Genomic DNA, 18239 nt, shown 5'->3' with positions numbered 1-18239 from the left:
TTTTACAAAATGGAATACATGATCTATTGAGATATAATAATTGAGGACCAGTCCTGCATGCAGCTCCATATGGGGGACCCCTGTTCTCATACAGAGCTATTTTCAAGATCAGGGCCTTACTCTACACTTCTGCTCCCTAATAATATATAGATACACACACAGAAACACACACGCACGCTGTGATTGTCACACATATGTGTGTTTGTGTGTACCACTACTTGTGCAGTGAATAATTAATATGAGTAAAATTTTCAAAAACACCTCTGTCATTTCCCAGACAAAGTCATAGGACTTAGGAGCCTAAGTTACTTAGCGCTTTTGAAAATTTTATGTTCTCAAAATATTATGTTTATCACAGGTAGCTTACATGTGGAAAATAAAAACAGCAGGATTTTGGGGGGGTATGAGGGAGCGGTTGGGTAGGGGGATAGGCATTAAAATAAATTTCCTCTTTAATGATAGGAGATTATTGAAGTTCAAAGCTAATTGCATCAGTGTGCTTCAGGAATGAATGACAACCAAATGAAGAACTTCTGTATTTTAGTAGCTCCAGCTGAGCAGTTCATTTGCTCTGCGGATAGGAATGAATTATGCCTCCTGGGGCTACGCACTTGCTTTCTGGTGAATGGAAACTCAGCCTACTGATCAGTGGAAGATTGGAGCCAATGTTTATACTCCTGCTCACAATTTTAGCAGCCTGCTTCCCACACAAGGATGCTACAAGTGGGCTGCCTTAAGAAAAATGGAAGTGTCTGTTTTGATGATGGTGAGGGAGGGACTGATTTTTTTTTAAAAGCCAAATAGGCAATTAAGTGTAATTTTCTCACATCCAGGCATCTGGCATGACATTAGAGCACTTCTATGAAGCCAGTTGGGACAAACCAACTTGGTCATGTTCAACATGTTTTGTGGGAGCTTGGGGGAAAAAAAAAAAAAGTAAGTAATTACTCATTTATTTTTCTTTCTTCATGCACCAGTCCAGCACAATGCCTCAGGGCAGTAACAACCCATAAACAGAAAATGTGTAAATAAAGGGAGAGAAAGCCACCAATGTAAGATGCCAGCTCCCTCCTCCATTCAGGCTACACCTAGGACTGGCTAAATGTAGATGCTAATAGAGAGAATCACCTTTAAACAATGACGTGTCACATGCTCCTGTTTGAGACAATCCACTAAACACGATATTTAAATACAAAATCAAATCCTATATCTATATAATAAGATTCCAGGATTGTCACTCTGTGTGTCACTGTAAAGCCTAGAACAAGGGTCGGCAGCCTTCGGCATGCAGCCCATCAGAGTAATCTGCTGGCGGGCTGCGAGACATTTTGTTTACGTTGACTGCAGGCACGGCCCGCCGCAGCTCCCAGTGGCTGCGGTTCACCATTCCCGGTGAATGGGAGCTGCAGGAAGCAGCGGCCAGCACGTCCCTGTGGCCTGGGCTGCTTTCCGCTTCTCCTTCACAGGACATGCCGCTTGTTCGCTTCTCCTTCATAGGTCATGTTTTCTAGACCTGTAATTATTTTTGTTACTCTTCTCTGGACTTTTTCCAATTTGTCCACATCTTTCCTGAAATGAGGCACCCAGAACTAGACAATACCCCAGTTTAGGACTAATCAGTGCAGAGTAGAACGGAAGAATTACTTCTTGTGTCTTGCTTACAAAGCGCTTCTGGTAATAGATCCCAGAATAATGTTTGCCTTTTTTGCAACAGTGTTACACTGTTAACTCATATTTAGCTTGTGATCTACTCTGTCCCCTAGATCACTGGTTCTCAAACTAGGGCTGCTGCTTGTTCAGAGAAAGCCCCTGGCGGGCTGGGCCGGTGTGTTTACCTGCCGCGTCTGCAGGTTCGGCCGATCGCGGCTCCCGCTGGCTGCAGTTCGCCACTGCACATTGGCAATTTTCTTTTGTTGTCAAACAACTTTTATTCAATCAAAGATCATGTGTCAATCAGAATAATGTACATCTTTGACTTTCATTTAGATTTGCAAAATTTTCACAAAGTAGCATGTGTTCTCACAGTCAAAAGAAAATTATTCATCTTTAGACAAGAAATCTCTTCAGGTAAAGAGTTAAGGCATCAGACAGATTTCAGTAGAAGTCTAACTTGATGACAGTGCAGGAGTACCACCCTGATGAATCAGGCATCAGCTCCTAAGTGGATTCTAGTTATAGCTCTGTTTGTGTCCATAATCTACATCTACTAGATACTGAAAATGAATGAGTATCAAGTAATAAAAGTTTCTTAACTCAACGCCTAAGAACACTAACCCAAACAAAGATTTCTCTGGTTTTCCCCCCTCTCTCTCTCCACAATCTGTCTTCTTCTTACCACTCTCAAATTAGTTGATATCTCTTTTGCTCTAATTCAGAATATGAAACAGTTTCTTAAAATGAATTCTCCTTACATGAAATTAAGGGATTTTCTGACCATATGCTGTGCTAAAATAACGCTAGAGAATGTAAGAATTTTGAATATGATCAGGAATTTTCCTGGAAAATGGTACTGAGCTGTACAAACTGCAATATTTACAATAGAACAGTAGGTGCTAAATGTCATATTAAGAATGGACACATACTATAGCCTACACTGGTGGTGAGGTACGAGGAAGCTCGCACTACTAAAGGTAAATAAAATTTAATCTAAAAAAGAAATTAAGGCCCCTATCCCCCAATCTGATCCATGAAACAGACTCTTATGCCTGTGTAGAGTCCATCAGATATGACTGCAGGATCAGAACCTATGGTGGAAATAAACAGCATCCTTTTTGACCAATGGACAAACACTATTTTCGACTGACTGGAGTAAACGGAAACGTTTATTATCCTTTACGGATCTCCAAACCCAAAAACTTTAACTTATTTCAGTAAGCTCGAAGACCGTGGTAGAAGTATAATCAACTGAGACATTTTATAATATCTATACAGGAAAAATCATTTGAAATTCACTCCTCAGAAATATACTTATGTGAGCTACTAACAAAATGTGTAGGAACAAAATATAAAACATTACACAAAAGTAGAGACTGCCACCTACAACACCTATTCTAAGTGAGGAGGCAAGATATCGACAACTTTGAGAGCAAGAAATGATAAAACAAATAATTTTAAGATTCTAAAATACAAGGGACTATATTTTAACCTTCAAAATAACAAAGCAATTAAATAACAGAAAAGTAAACACAAGGGGTTTTCCCTTGATGCATAATCAAGTTGCAACCTGTTACACTTTAATCCTTTTAAATAAATTTCAACTATACTACTATAACTAGCATCAAAAACAGAATGAGAGGTATCAGAACAGCTTAAGTAGGAACACAAAAACAATGATTTTATGAAGATTTTAAATCCCACAGGGGGATAATATCAGAATAGCAAATTTACATTTTGACATATCTGTTTCTTTTACAAATCATATTTGGTAAAATAAACACAAAAAGTTTGCTTAACTTACCTGTGTGACCATGCTTTGTATATATGTTGTTGGATGCTGCTGCTTTTGCTGAACAGCGCTTTCTATTGCTACTTTAGCTACAGTGCTTGGATCCGCTCCAGCTGGCACAGCAACCATAGTTGCACTGCAACCGGCATTGTTGGGGTCACTGATTGTAACAATTCTAACTCCTACTTTATTTGGAATTCCTGGAACAGTTTCCCTATCATTATCCTCTGCTGGTCTCTTTACAGTTTTGCATTCTGCTGTGCCATTAGTAGACCGAACTTCAGATGACAGGGTAGACTGGGACACTCTAGGTCCTGAGTGTGGAACTGCTATGATTTGATGCCCCTGTATAACAGAGGCTGTAGAATGTGGTGAGACAACTACACTTGGGCGTTGCTGAGGCACATCTGAATTCAAACTTGAAGCTAAAGGTCCATTAGGTAAATCAGTGTTGGTACCACTAAATTGCTGGGTTAACAGTTTTGCAGCTTCCTGTGTACCGCTTACAACAGGTGAACTACTCAAAGTTAATACAGGCCCATTAGAAATCCTTTCCCCTTGATCACCTTTGGCAGTCTCTTGCTGCGTGACATCTGAATTCCCTTGTTCCACTGGAGAGATCTCACCATTTCCTACATGATTGGAAGTTTTGTGATTTGGAATGTTTTTGCTCAAATGAGAACCATCTCCTTTATCAAAATCACAGATTCCATTAACGAGGGGCTTCTTCAAATCACTTTTAATTTCCTGTGTGTCCATTTGTTCAAAGTTCTGCTTTCCAGGAGCTCCATTCTCACCCAATTCTAATGATGGCCCGTTACTGACTTGTGAGCACTGATTGGCCTCATTTTGAGTTTTCCCTGAGTTAGAAGGAGGTAGACTGGAGTCATTATACTTTCTCCCATTTAAAAGACTTCCCACCTGCATTTCATTTTCCTTTGCATCCCCATTACTGGTGTTCGCAGCTCCTCTTCGGCAAGAGGGATTTTCCATAACTTCAATTTTACGTTCATGAACGTGTAAACCTGTTGCTTCCTTTGCTTCTTCCTCCTTTTGGCAAATTATTTTATCACCTTTGAATGGAGGAGCAGCAGCACATGGTGATTGTCCAGCTGGAGGTGCTTGAGTAGCTGGAAGTGTTTGCACCTGAAGCCCAACTCCTGTCTGTGTTCCACTCATTGAGATTCCTGCTGGAGCAATGAGCTGAGTTGTATTTCCCTGACTCACAGTTGCAGTAGCAAAACTAGTATTTGGCACAACTGTTATGGTAACCTGGTTGCCAGAAGTCCCTTGGAAAATGGTTGCTGGGCTATTTGAGATCAACTGGCCTGGCAATATTTGTAGATTAGAAATGGGTACTGTTTGTACTGCCCCTTGGGGCTGGATTGCACTCTGGACCAGCTGAACATTTTGCTGTCCAACTAATAGCTGCTGAGCTGGAGACTGTCCTTGAACTCCAAAACTTGGTGCTTGGTTATTGGCCACCTGATAAACCACCTGAGGACTAGGAGCTCTTGCATTGTTAGGTGGAGGAATCTGTGGAGCTGGGAGTATAAGCTTACCACCAGGAGTTGAAGGGCCTCGTTTTGGAAGAAGCAGCTGTTTTATCAGACTAGATTCACCAGAGGAAGGCTGACCAACTCCTGCATTAGTTTGCGGTGGCTGAACTTGCATTTGTACCGGTTGTTGTTGCTGGACTTGTACTTGTACCTGTTGTTGTGATGGCGCAGGTGAATGTTGCTGCTGTTGCTGCCTCTTCACGGAAAGCATCTGACTGACAGTAGGAGGGGGTCCTTGTGACTGAGTAGTAGATGGAGATGACATTACTGTAGGAACCTGGTTATTTGTAACTGGTCCAGGAGATGGTGAGGAAGATGGAGTTATGTTTGGTTGTCCAGTCAATTGGACAGTTTGACCAGCTGGAAGAGAAGCTGGATTAGTTAGCACAATTTGGTGAATGGCTGGTGCATATGTTTGACCTTGCTGAGTTGGCTGGCTTACAATCACTACACTTTGTTGGGATGGTGGCTGCTGCTGCTGCATGGGTTGTTGTACCACTGTAGATGGGACTTGCTGAGAAGGTAGAGGCTTTGGCGCAATATTCTGAAACCCTACCCTAGAAGTTTGTGGATTTTGGACACCAGCAATAGTAACCACCTGCCCAGCTGCAACTTGAAAATTCTGTACTGTAGTGGCAGAAACAATATTGGATGCAGAGGTCGTGACATATTGTTGGGGTGCTATGATGACTGTGTCTTGTTGCTGGTTACCAGCAGAGGGCTGCTGAGATGAAGTTTGCAAAGGTTGTGATGATGTAGTGATTAACTGTTGACCCTGTGAAACTGCTGAAGTGCATGCTGGTAGGTTCTGTACTCTGCCAAATATATGACCCTGAGGTACAGCTTGTTGAATTACCGTAACAGGAGTGCCTGAAGGTATCTGTCCTGGTACCACTGCATGTAGTGGAGACTGTTGTTGAATTACAGGTTGGTGGTGAAGCAATGTCTGAGAACTGACAACAGCAACAGATGGTTGTGGTCCTGCACTGCTGTGATTTTGATTAGAAGCTTGTGCTGCTCCACCTACAGCAATAGTAACAGGAACTGCAGATTGGGAAACCGAGCTCTGTATTACTGTGGCCTTGACTACCTCACAGGAAATTGGAGTTTTATTCTGAATGACAGTCACTGTAGCATTTTGTTGCTGCTGTGTGTGAACTGAAGGATTTTGTGGAATTCTAGAAACAGTCTGTGCCACAGTGTGAACACCTTGAATTGGAAAAGACATCTGTGTTGCGGTCAGATTTGAAGATTGGTTGTTAACTGGGATCCTCTGAAAATGGTTCCCTACACTCTGTGGTCCATGTGGGATTCCTGTTGACCCAAATAAAATAAAAAATCAGAAGTCTCAATGCAAAAATCCAAACCAAACCAAAACACTCCCACCCCCACACCTCAAAGCAAAACACACAAATATAAAGAATCAAAAATCCCAATTTTGAAATTATCATTACAGTCAAGTGAAGTAGTTTCTAAACTCAGCTATAGCATGTCCGGATTAGTAGTGGACATAAGAGTGGCTTGTCTGGTGACTTGCAAATTTAGGGCTTAGGCGCCAAATGCTAGGCAGTATCTACCCAGATACTACTTAGCAACACTATCATCCAGCACTATAAAGCATTAAACAAAAAAATTAAATAACTAGTTTCTCAAAACTTCTTTTCACTGAAGTTTACTTTGTTTTACAGTCGTTTCAGAAGCAACAAAAATGGATGCCATATAAAAGATAATGTAAAAGATAAAGAACCTGCTGGTGAAGGAGACGGAGATACATCAGGAATAGAATCAACCCGGACGACAGGGGTAGCAGAAGTTGGTTGTTGCTGATAGTACATCTGAATGGGAAGTGGTATAGCTCTCCTTTTAACTCCTACTACATGTATATGTGCCTGCCCGTTGTTATTTGGATCCTCTACTCTCTTCACTGTGTGATTTGGAAAGACAGTTCTGCCAAACACAAACATACAGCTATATACATAACAAAAATTCAATCCTTTCACAGTATTATTTTTTTTCTTTCTTTTCAATTTTTAGCACATCAACTCTGCTCTGTACGCAGAGAGGACAAAGACAAACATATTTACAAAAACTAAGAAGTCAAATACTTCATTGTGTACCTAACTGCAAAATCTAGATCCTAGATCATGTCAGTCAGTCAGGGTCACATATTCAACCTCTGCCAAAAAGAGAAGGAATGGGCATGGGAAGTCTCCATTCTATTTTTCAAACAGAAGAGTATTTTTCAATGGCTAATATTTTGTGACAACATCTGTCCCTGTTTCTGCAGAGATGCAGCCTGTCATGTGTCTTCTCCCCAGACTGAAATGCTCAGATGCTTTTTTTAGAAGGCTACCTCCATGGGGACTGAGAGGTTCACCAGAATTAGCATTTCCAAGATCTTGGACAAGAGAAATGAAAACTGTAACCCCCAAAAGCTAGAGGTGGAAGAAATATATGGCCAAACACATACAGCAAGCTCTAACAAAGTCTTTAAAAAGAACAAAATAATTGCATTGAACTATCAAACTTTAAAACTTATTTGAGAGTAGGTATTTCCCTAAAGAAGTTTGAAGTTGCAGATTAGCATTAGGCATCCACAATCTCCTGTTTATTCTTCTATAGACTTTTCACCTTACCGAAGACATTTATAAAATCCAGTTGATGTTAGGATTCCACCTCGAGCTAATTTACTGCAGGTTGAGAGGTATTCAGAATACATTTCTGCTCGAGAGACTGAGCAATCTGAATTCACCTCAAAATGTGCATTCAACCTAAAAATGGAGAAAGAAAAATAAATGATGAAACACGCTGCAACATGGACATTTCTTTTTAAAGGGCTGAAACACTACTCTCTGGCTGAGTAAAGGATTTTGGACAATCAATAACAACGCTACTAATTTAAAATATTGAAAAGAGCATTTTAATGCGCTCTCCTATCAAACACCTCCTCAACACAATGTAATTTTATCTTTCACAATGTAAACCTCAATGCTCAAAGTTAATATAAGGAAAAACACTAAGATAGATGGCAAAAACTGATCACATAACATCCTGTTGAGATTATTATTTACATGTATAATATGCAAGACTTAGTAACATATTCACAAACCAAAAACTTAGAGAAAATTTCAGATTGAAAATGTGTTTCAATGAAGTCCCCAGAACAACTTTATATATTCTCTACAAAATTCTACAACTTTAAAAAAGAAAAAAAAAACTACGTAAAACCCACAAATGTTAAAATGTCTGGAAATTAACAGCTCAGTTCCTCACTGCCAGGGCCGGCTCCAGGCACCAGCTTAACAAGCAGGTGCTTGGGGCGGCCAAGGGAGAGGGGCGGCCAAGGGAGAGGGGCGGCACCTGCGGCAATTTGGGGGCGGCAGGTCCCTCACTCCCTCTAGGAGTGAAGGACCTGCTGCTGAACTGCTGCTGCCAATCGCGGCTTTTTTTTTTTTTTTTTTTTTGCTTGGGGCGGCAGAAATGCTGGAGCCGGCCCTGCTCACTGCCATATAATCTTTAATCATCTGCTCACCCCCACCCAACTGTGTCTATCAGTTAAATAAATTATATATTTAAAAGCTTCAAACTATACCTTTTAAACTTTAGATCAAAAGTCAGATATAGTTTAGCATTGCATACTCATTCTCTATCAAAGGTTTCCATCAAAAATTTGCTGACCTGACAAGTCAAAATAAGTTTTTCAGACTGATCTGCTAATCTAGATGTACTGCAATACACAGGAAAATCAGAGATATAGTAACAACCTTACCCTCAACTACCAGGATCATAAGAGACTAGGAGTGCTACAGAGGCAGAACATTCATCCCTAGAGGCAAGCAGGGTGAAGGCCTCATGTTGTCATCGAACAACCGGCTCTGGCCAATGCTCCAGGCAACATCAATAAATTCCCAGGGAGCGAAGCAATGTGTGGTTCCTGAAGGACCTCCACAAAAGCACAGCCAACCAAAAAAAAAGGATATTTTCCTTAACTGGTAATTTTTATTTCTTTGAGATCCTCTATGCCATCCCAGAAAGTTGGAAAATAGTTCCTTTCTGACAGCAAATGGAGTCAGCAACTGTCTACAGCAGGGGCGGGCAAACTTTTTGGCCTGAGGGCTGCATCAGGTTTCGGAAATTGTATGGAGGGCCGGTTAGGGGAAGCTGTGCCTCCCCAAACAGCCAGCCGTGGCCCGGCCCCCTCCCCCTGCTTCTCGCCCCCTGACACCCCCCCCCCCAGGACTCCTGCCCCATCCCCCCCCTCGCCCCCCCACTCCTTGTTCCCTGACCACCCCCGGAACCTTCACCTCTGACTTCCCGCCGCCGCCGCCCCATCCAATCCCCCCTCCTTCCAGATTGCCCCCCAGGATCCCTGCCCCCATTCAACCCCCCTGTTCCCTGCCCTCTGACCGCCCCGACCCCTATCCGCACCCCAAACTCCCCTGCCCTCTATCCAACCCCCCTGCTCCCTGCCCCCTTACCGCGCTGCCTGGAGCACCGGCGGCTGGTGGCGCGACAGCCACGCCGCCTGGCTGGAGCCAGCCACTCCACAGCGCAGCACAGAGTACCGGGTCAGGCCAGGCTCTGCAGCTGCGCTGCCCGGCTGCCCAGAGCATTGCGCTGGCGGCGCGGTGCACTGAGGCTGCGGGGGAAGGGGGACAGCGCGGGAGGAGCCGGGGGCTAGCCTCCCGGGCCAGGAGCTCAGGGGCCGGGCAGGAGGGTCCCACGGGCCGGATGTGGCCCGCGGGCCGTAGTTTGCCCACCTCTGGTCTACAGAATACCAAAATAACTTCACTGCCATGCAGGATCAAAGAGTATCAATATATTTTTTAAACTGTCAGCAGTACAATCTATATCACCTATACGATTTGAAAAAACACACCGTGTTCTCTATTGTTTAGCATCATCTAAAAGTACTATAATCAGAATGTAACTGGAAATTCTAAAGAGAAAGAAAGCAGATGAGAGAATTTAGTGTTGTCTTCTTTCATAGCCAATACAACCAGTGTTCCCTCTAATTTTTCCCACCCATGTGCGGAATGGAATTTTGTTATGTGCACCAATATGGAGGGGATGTGTGACAAAATTCATGTGATGGGGGTGGGGCCGAGGGGTTCGGAGTGTGGGAGGGGGTCCAGGGGTGGGGCAGAGGGTTGGGGTGTAGGGGCTCCGGCTGGGAGTGCGGGCTCTGGGGTGGGGCCGGGGATGAGGGGTTTGGGGTGCAGAGCGGTGCTTGGGGGGGAGGGGGGGGAAAAGAGGTCTCCCCCCAGCTCTCTCCCACCGCAGAAGCAGCACCTGGGCTGTGGGGGAGAGGCGCCTCTCCCCGCCTCAGCAGCTCTGGGTTTGGGGCTGCAGGATAAGTGCCCCTCCCCTGGCAGGTCCGGGCCGGGGCTGCGCTGCCTTGGCTGCACCTGGGGCTGCGCCGCCCCCGCAGGTCCGGGCACCCCGTCTGTGACTGGCTCCGGTCCGCTCCACCCGCGCCGCAGAAGAGTTGGGGCCAAGGAAGGGGTGCTCCGCGTCCCGGTCGCAGCAGGTTGGAGGCCAGACTAGGTGAGGGGCGGGGGGGGGGTGCCCCTCCCCCGGCAGGTCCCTGGGCGGGTTCCTTGAACGCCTGCGCGGTGCTAAATAGGCTGCTGTGTGGCTGCGCAGCTGCGCAGCTTACAGGGAACTTAGAATACAATACCAGTAAACATGATGCCATTTTTTTTTTTGCCAAACTTTTACTATAGTTACAAAAATTGAATCCACATTCTGTATACTAATGCATAGGTATTATGAAAAAAATCAATATTCCTGCTTTCTCTAACCAGACTGTCATTAAAAACAGTGTCAGCCTCCCATGACACACACCAGTATCACTGTGACCAATGAATGTCAGAGAAGGTGTTGTCTATCTCATAATCTTGATTGGGAGTTGGTGATTAGACCATGATGTGCACTTACCTTGCAGGGGATCCTTCTTCCGGCCCAGTTGACTTATAATATTAGGGATATTAGTTTTAATACATTGCCCCTCTTTTGCATGTCCTTCCGCTGCTTCCAAGAGATAGTAATATTTCTAAATTCTTCCATTATGACTTATTCCCTTGCAACTTCTCTCAGTAAGGGACAGTGACAAAAACTTACTAAGAGATTTTACAAGGGTAAAAACCCCTCAATGTTAGCTTTCATGCAAACACAGTTGAAAGAGACTATTTCCCATTCTTCAACTCCAAGAAAAACATTGGAAAAAATACCATGGTTAGTATTATATTTTAGGCTTGTGTACAGGGCCACCTGTTGTTTTATATCTTGTTGGTTCATTTCCATTTAGAATTCAGAAAAAGAAAAATAACTATAGAGTACCCAGCACTTTGTTGCCTAACACAGAATCAGACAAAAAATAACCACTACAGATCCTTCTGACATTGTGTTGTATGATTTGTTTAATTACATTTTGTCATCAGATGGTGTTACACAACTGCAGCATAGCACAGTGATTCTGTTGCCTTTTTCTACTCCTTCCACTAAAATATTGTTTTTCTTGTTCCCCAAATCCTGGATACTACTGAATAAGAGGTGGCAACTGCGGAATCTTTCTCTGATTTAACTGCCCATTCCTGCCTGCTTGAATGCAAGAGAGACTATTCTGCATCATTCCTTTTTGGTTTTGGGGGCCAGAAAGATTTCAGTGGCTCCTTTTCTACCTCTCCTAGGATTGGGGGTTGGCAGAACGGCAGCATGGGAAGCAGGGGAGACAGTCTGATTGCTCACTGTCCCCTGTATTATTACTTCACACCTCAGATATCAGTGGGACTGCTCTACTGTCTAATTCCCAGGCAGAAAGAGCAGGGCCACCCAGAGGATTCAGGGGGTCTGGGGGAAAGCAATTTCAGGGGCCCCTTCTATAAAAAAAAGTTGCAATACTATAGAATACTATATTCTTGTGGGGGCCCCTGTGGGGCCCGGGGCAAATTGCCCCACTTGCCCCCCGCTCTGGGCAGCCCTGAGAGAGTATAGTATAAATATGACCTGTAGAATTCATTGCTGTATACAATGGGCTTCTGAAGAAGCATGTTTGAGAGCAGGAATACGCAGATTCCACTTATTTTGGATTATGAAGATTTCAAATATTAGCTGCTATTTTCTAGCTAAAAACTTCTATCTGAGGATTTCTATATTAACTATATCACAGTAGTATCTAAACTCAGAGTCTCATCATATGTTAGCGTCAACTAGCAATAACTTTATTAATGATACCTCACACAGAGTACAATATAACTGTCTAACTACAAGCAGGAGCACAGGAGGCAACTCAGTTGACAAGCTAGGATCTGCAACAGAACTACTCCTGTGCAGCCAAAATCTTTGCTTAAGCTATAAGTGAAATGACAGATTTTCAGTGTAGAACCACTCTGCTTCTTGTAAAATGCTCCCCACTTCACTGTAAAGACGTGTGTGTAGATGAATATTTGAATCAATTCAATAACTAGCTCCATCTTGTGAATGTATGAACCCATATCATTTTTGTGAGGGAAGCAGGGAGTGTTGGAAGTAAAAGAGTTTCAGGAACTGATCAACCCAAAGACTTAGAATTTGAGTAGACGCATGTATAGGTCAACACCAGTTTGGGGAATCACCCTAGCCCTACTTGAGAGCTATGAGTTGGGTATCAATTCTCTAGAATATTGGATGTACAAACATACGTTATAACTAATAAAAATATTAAAGCAAGTATGGGGTGGGGAAGGGTCGGAGGAAAAAAGGTCTTTCATCTTCCCTGGTTTGCTTGAGCCTCCCACTGATGAAATCACAGCCTTCCAGAAATCTAGTTTCAAAATTTGAGAAACACTTTCTTGTATAGCTACAGTAGCACAAGATTAAAATACTGTTTAGTTAGATAATACTGCTTTACAGTTTTACAGCAAGATCAGATTTGTAATTAAATTAAAGAATTAAATTACATTCTAAGAAAGAGAAAACAACTAGTTTGAAGTATCATGTCAAGAGGCTAACATTTTGTGTTGTTTTTCTTCTTTCTCAAGAAAGTATTTGAATGGAACTATATACTTACCACTGACATGCAAATTTCTCACTGTCTATTTCCACTATTCCTGGTGGTGGAGCAATATGCTGTGCTGCTCTTGATGCTGTGGAAAAGGAAATAAAAAGATACATTTGCTGACATGTAATGATGATTCTTCCTATAAAATTGAACATCTCAGGCAACACAAAGGATCATCGGAAGTTCAGTAGTTTCAAATTTGATTTGAAATTTGTTTTGTACTTTTGCAAGATCTCTCCCCTCACTCTTCCCCCAAAGTAACAGAGGGGTAGCCGTGTTAGTCTGAATCTGTAAAAAGCAACCGAGGGTCCTGTGGCACCTTTAAGACTATCAGAAGTATTGGAGCATAAGCTTTCGTGGGTGAATGCCCACATTCACCCACGAAAGCTTATGCTCCAATACTTCTGTAAGTCTTAAAGGTGCCACAGGACCCTCTGTTGCTCTTCCCCCAAAGAAGTTCATTTTGACAAAATTAAATGTAAGGATTAATTAATTACTTACATCTACAGAGAGATTCCTAGACACAAAGTATAACTACATATATTTAAAGAACTCCCCACATCCATGTCTTAAAAGGCAATAGCTTATTTGTTACTGAATGATCAGATTTGCTTTAAATCAACTCTGTTTAAATGCATGCCAAGTTGTTTCAAAGATGTAATGAGATGTGTGTGAGGACACATTTCCGGCAAGGTTTTTAGCCACTAGTGTAATTGTATTAGTGCAAACTGCTAGTCTAAATGTATTGCACTAGTATAAACCATGACTTGCATTAGCACACCTGGTTTGAAACTGGTTTTATGACAGGATGGAATGGAGTAACTGGAACCACAAGAGCCATGGGCAGTAAGAAGGAATTGAGAAACAAGTTGATCCACTTCACCCTTCTTCCCCAGAAGGAGGAGATGTCACCAGGTGCAGACCCATTGACACTGATGGCCAAATGCTTCTGATCTCAAGTTCATGAGGCACATAAGCACCAACATACAGACACATACATATAGACAATCACACAAAGAAGAAATATTGCTTTTTCTCAAGCTTGGCTGACCCCTCTGTCTTAGCTCCTCAATTCTTCCTGCCTGCACAAATATTCTAGCCACTTATATCCCAGGTTGGAACTAATCAGAACCAACTTGAGTTGACCTTAAAGTAATAAAAAATGACTGCATCTTTATGCAAGATTCAAGCATATGACATCAAGATGCTTCGACAGAATAGCAGTGCACTCTTGTCCAAGGGTGTTAAATCCTGCCACGTTACTTAATTCTCTTTATAAAAAATGAATTACACTTTCAAATAAGAGACCTATCCCTGGTGATCCATGCCATCAGCATCTCTGTGCTGAACTACTGCAATGATTTGACCACAAAGGCCACACAGAAGCTGCAACTACTGCAAGATGCAGTGGTCTGCCTATGAGGCCCGTTCACAGGCAGTCCTGTAAACCTGTGTTACACTGGTGATCGATGACCTGCAATAGGTCTACACAGAGTTTTATATCTGCTTCAAGGTTGTGGCACTAATCTTTAAAGACCTTGACATGCTAGGACCTAGCTACCATAAGTCTTTATCTTCCTGTCTAGCACTCTCATTTATGATTAGTAGGAATCGTGTAGCTGATGTAAACAATCAGGGACGTGTCATTCTCAATGGTGGTCCCTTGGCTGTAGAATTCCCTATCATTATTCAGAATACTGAGATGGTCTGGGAACAAATAAGGTTTTCCCAACTACTCTCCCTTAATCTATTTTTCAGTTTATGTGCGTCCATAACTCACCATGTGCACAAGCACTTCTTTGCTTAAGGAAAATGCTAAAACATGCTCAGGGCATCATTTTCAAAATGGTAGTAAGTTTAGTATTTCTGAACTAATTTTTTTCCAAATATTAAAATCACATTCCTCATTGAGGATATGTTTGAACTTTTAAATAAAAATGCTTTTGAGTTTTCTGAACACATAAAAGTCTCAGTTGTTCTTTAAAGTAGGCAAGCAACTTGCAACCACTTAACTTAAGCAGTGGGTCCAATTTTATTTTAACTGAAAAACAAAACAAACGCCTTCAAGAGCAGACCAAGCTTGGAAAGTTTTCACCAAAGGGCAAACTTTTGAAAAAGTTACAAATCGTGGGAAAAGAGGACTACAGAATGAAATATAAAATAACAACTAATGCTGCCTTACGACACGTTTGTGTGTAACACAAATACTAAGATTTTAGTTTGTAGTGGGAAATTATTATTTTGTAGAATGAAAATGTAACTGATACTGGGATATAATTATCTCATCCTTCAATGCTTTCCACATTAATTTAACTCTTTCAACCCAAACCGCTAGGCCACCTGGTTCAGTATCATGCAGGTATTTCAGTATAGTCCTATTAGAGTCAAACATGTTCCATTAAATAAAAAAGCAGTAACTAAAAAGTAAAGTTGTACATGAATGCTTACACTACCTTACATGGTTAAAAGCTCATGTAGACATGTTGCACTAATATCAAGTGGGGGCATTCATTAATACAATTTACTCCAGTAACTTGCTTTACAGAGGTGCAGCACATCTATATATGGAGTTTGCGCCTGTGTAACTACATCAAAGTAGTCATATCAAAGCAAAATACTCTAACGTGGGCAAGGCCTTCAATCGGCTAGCAAAAAGTTTGTCAAGATTTCATGACTCATAATTTCTGGACTCAAGTCACTTTGAACTGCAATGTTTTATAAAAATATAGTTTTGAGAAGAAGAATCTGATTAACTGAGAAAGGTTCTGGATGAGTAGGTAATCCAACAAATCACAATGTCTATTAAGTCCAAGAGGGAAAGGGAAAAAATACTAGGGAAAAAACTTAAGTTTATGTTTAGTCATAGAAATGAAACTGAAGTATTAGAGTCTTTGAGTCTGACCCTGACTTGAATGGGAGTTGCAGCTCACCAACATGTCTCAGGTTTACACCCTTTAGGAGCTTCCGGGAACCACGCAAGGGCAGTATGGGCCTTTAAAAAGTCTGTGGTACTTTAAGTATTGAGGGGGAAAAACGAGGTGGTGGGATTGGATTTTTTTGGCAGGGGAGGGAGGGAGTTTTTAAATTTGAACGTTTTTTTAAAAAATAATTATTTTTTTAAAAGCAGCAACATATGGCAAGATGTGTAGTTATTTCAGATAGCTACCCTTTTCAAATGGCTGAAAGCACCTGACTCCTGGGTCTCCAGTTTGAGCCAAATCCTGCAGGTTTTACTTTCACTGAAGTTATGGGAGTGAGGGAAGCAGGACTAGGACCAGCAAGTACATGCTTGATTGTATTATCAGTTGTTTAATTAATGAGAGTGACATTTATATTTGGATTGGATGAGTCACCGTAGATGCCATGATCCAACAGTGCCCATAACTTTCTTGATATGCAATGTATACTTGTGAAAAGCACTGAAATAGATATTTTTCTCCTATACTTGCTGTTAGAGGAATCACATAGGTCAGCAGAATGTAATTTTGTATGTGAATTTAACAAGAAAGTTCTTGTTAAAAACCTTGTGTGTGCATGTCAAAAGATACCAGATATCTAGAGTGAAATTTTGACCCTATTAAAGTCAAAGAGTGCTTTATCATTTATTTCAATGGGGCCAGGATTTCACTCTGAAAATAGATTTTCTACAGCTAAACAATATCAAGTACATTCAGAGATTATAATGACCTCAACAAAGAATTAACTTTCCTTTAAGCTTTAATTGTAGGTGTTAAAATTTGGCTCACATCACAAATGAAATGTTTAGTGGCTTCAGTGCAGTCAATGAGAATTTTTTTTTAATCTTCATTTCCATGATTCCATTAGATCCTGTAGCCCATTCTCCTAGAATTTGACCCTAACACTAACTGAGAACATATTTTACATACTGCCACGTACTTACTATTCACACAGAATATAACACAAAATGGACTAGCTACCCCTCTGAGAGTTGTAGATATTTTGTTGACATGCAAATGAACAGGTTAATTTTAAATAAAAATGTGTAACATTTTCATTGTGTACATTTTCAAGATTGACAGCGTTGAAAAATATTAAGATTCTTTCCATCTTACTTCAGAGTGTTTTCATGTAATGACCAATATTGTTCCAAATATTTATTCAATTAGAAAAATAAAACAAAGATTAACTTAACATCCATTTTGCCAGCAACAATACTAAAAATATGCATGTCTGATTTGACATATTGAAGCACAAGTAAATCATTAAATTACGCACAGCTATATAGCTATGCACATGCACACAATTACATAGCTACAGATAGAAAGACAGATGGACAGTCACATATGCTATAAAGAATGTTCTACAGAAATACAAAAGATGTTCTCCTATAATAGCACTAACCTGGGACAGCTGTTGCATGGGCCTGTGAGGAAACATGCTCCACCGCCTGTGGCCTGATTTCAGATACTTGATGGTTGGAGCTTTGATGTTCAATGAGTTTTACTGCAGTAAGTGCATCAGGTCCAAACATCTGGATGTCCATAGAAACCAGACATACTAATGTATCTAAAACATTAAATGCAAAACCAATAATGATATTACAACAAAACAAATATGAGTGTTTGGTATTGAACACACTGATCTGAATTAAACTGACACTTGCTGAAAGAAAAACAAACCCTCACACATTTCTGTGAATTTCTACATTATATTTTTCATGGCATATAAAGCCAATATATAATTCAAAATCCTGACCTGCTTTGGTGTCTATTTTCATTAATTCTCTGAGAAAACAAAAATTCAGTTATGTAAATATACGGCAACAATATGCACATAATATATAAACACACACATTCTCTAAACTCTGACAAAGTAAAATTTCTGAATCCCTGAATGTGACAACGTGCCAATTCTTTTTCCTCAACAAATAAACTAATATGATATTTTGTTCTGCTTCTTCCTCACCTATGCTCTTGTCTACTTTAGCAATCTTTGTGCAGGCCACTTCTCCCATTTCTGTGAGCATGTATAGAACTTCGAGTGCTGAGATTACAAGCAGCACATCTGGTAAAGTGAGATGACATATTATCTCTTTGTAGGATTCTTGATCCACATATTCACAAATTAATACACCATTATCTTCAGCTTTACAAAGATTCCCCAGGATTTCCATGCCTGAAAAACAAATACAGAATAGTATTAAACAGCCAAAAAATCATTCTCTTACTATTTA

At 41.3% G+C, this 18239-nt stretch overlaps 1 protein-coding gene across 1 annotated transcript in view; it reads right to left on the bottom strand.

Moving 5' to 3' along the window:
- ARID2 (AT-rich interaction domain 2) overlaps positions 1-18239 on the bottom strand; it is a 149907-nt gene that overhangs the window by 42677 nt on the left and 88991 nt on the right. The window contains exons 10-15 of the mRNA XM_026648766.1: positions 17972-18181; positions 17408-17572; positions 13055-13130; positions 7641-7775; positions 6752-6951; positions 3458-6318 (exon numbers count right to left, since the gene is read on the bottom strand). Coding sequence (XP_026504551.1) covers positions 3458-6318; positions 6752-6951; positions 7641-7775; positions 13055-13130; positions 17408-17572; positions 17972-18181 — 3647 coding nt within the window. The remainder of the gene's footprint in view (positions 1-3457; positions 6319-6751; positions 6952-7640; positions 7776-13054; positions 13131-17407; positions 17573-17971; positions 18182-18239) is intronic.

The sequence above is a fragment of the Terrapene carolina genome, unplaced genomic scaffold (assembly GCF_002925995.2).
Source record: "Terrapene carolina triunguis isolate 2854851 unplaced genomic scaffold, T_m_triunguis-2.0 Scaffold68, whole genome shotgun sequence".
Classification (NCBI taxonomy): domain Eukaryota; kingdom Metazoa; phylum Chordata; order Testudines; family Emydidae; genus Terrapene; species Terrapene triunguis.
This window is presented reverse-complemented; position numbering and strand designations above follow the sequence as displayed.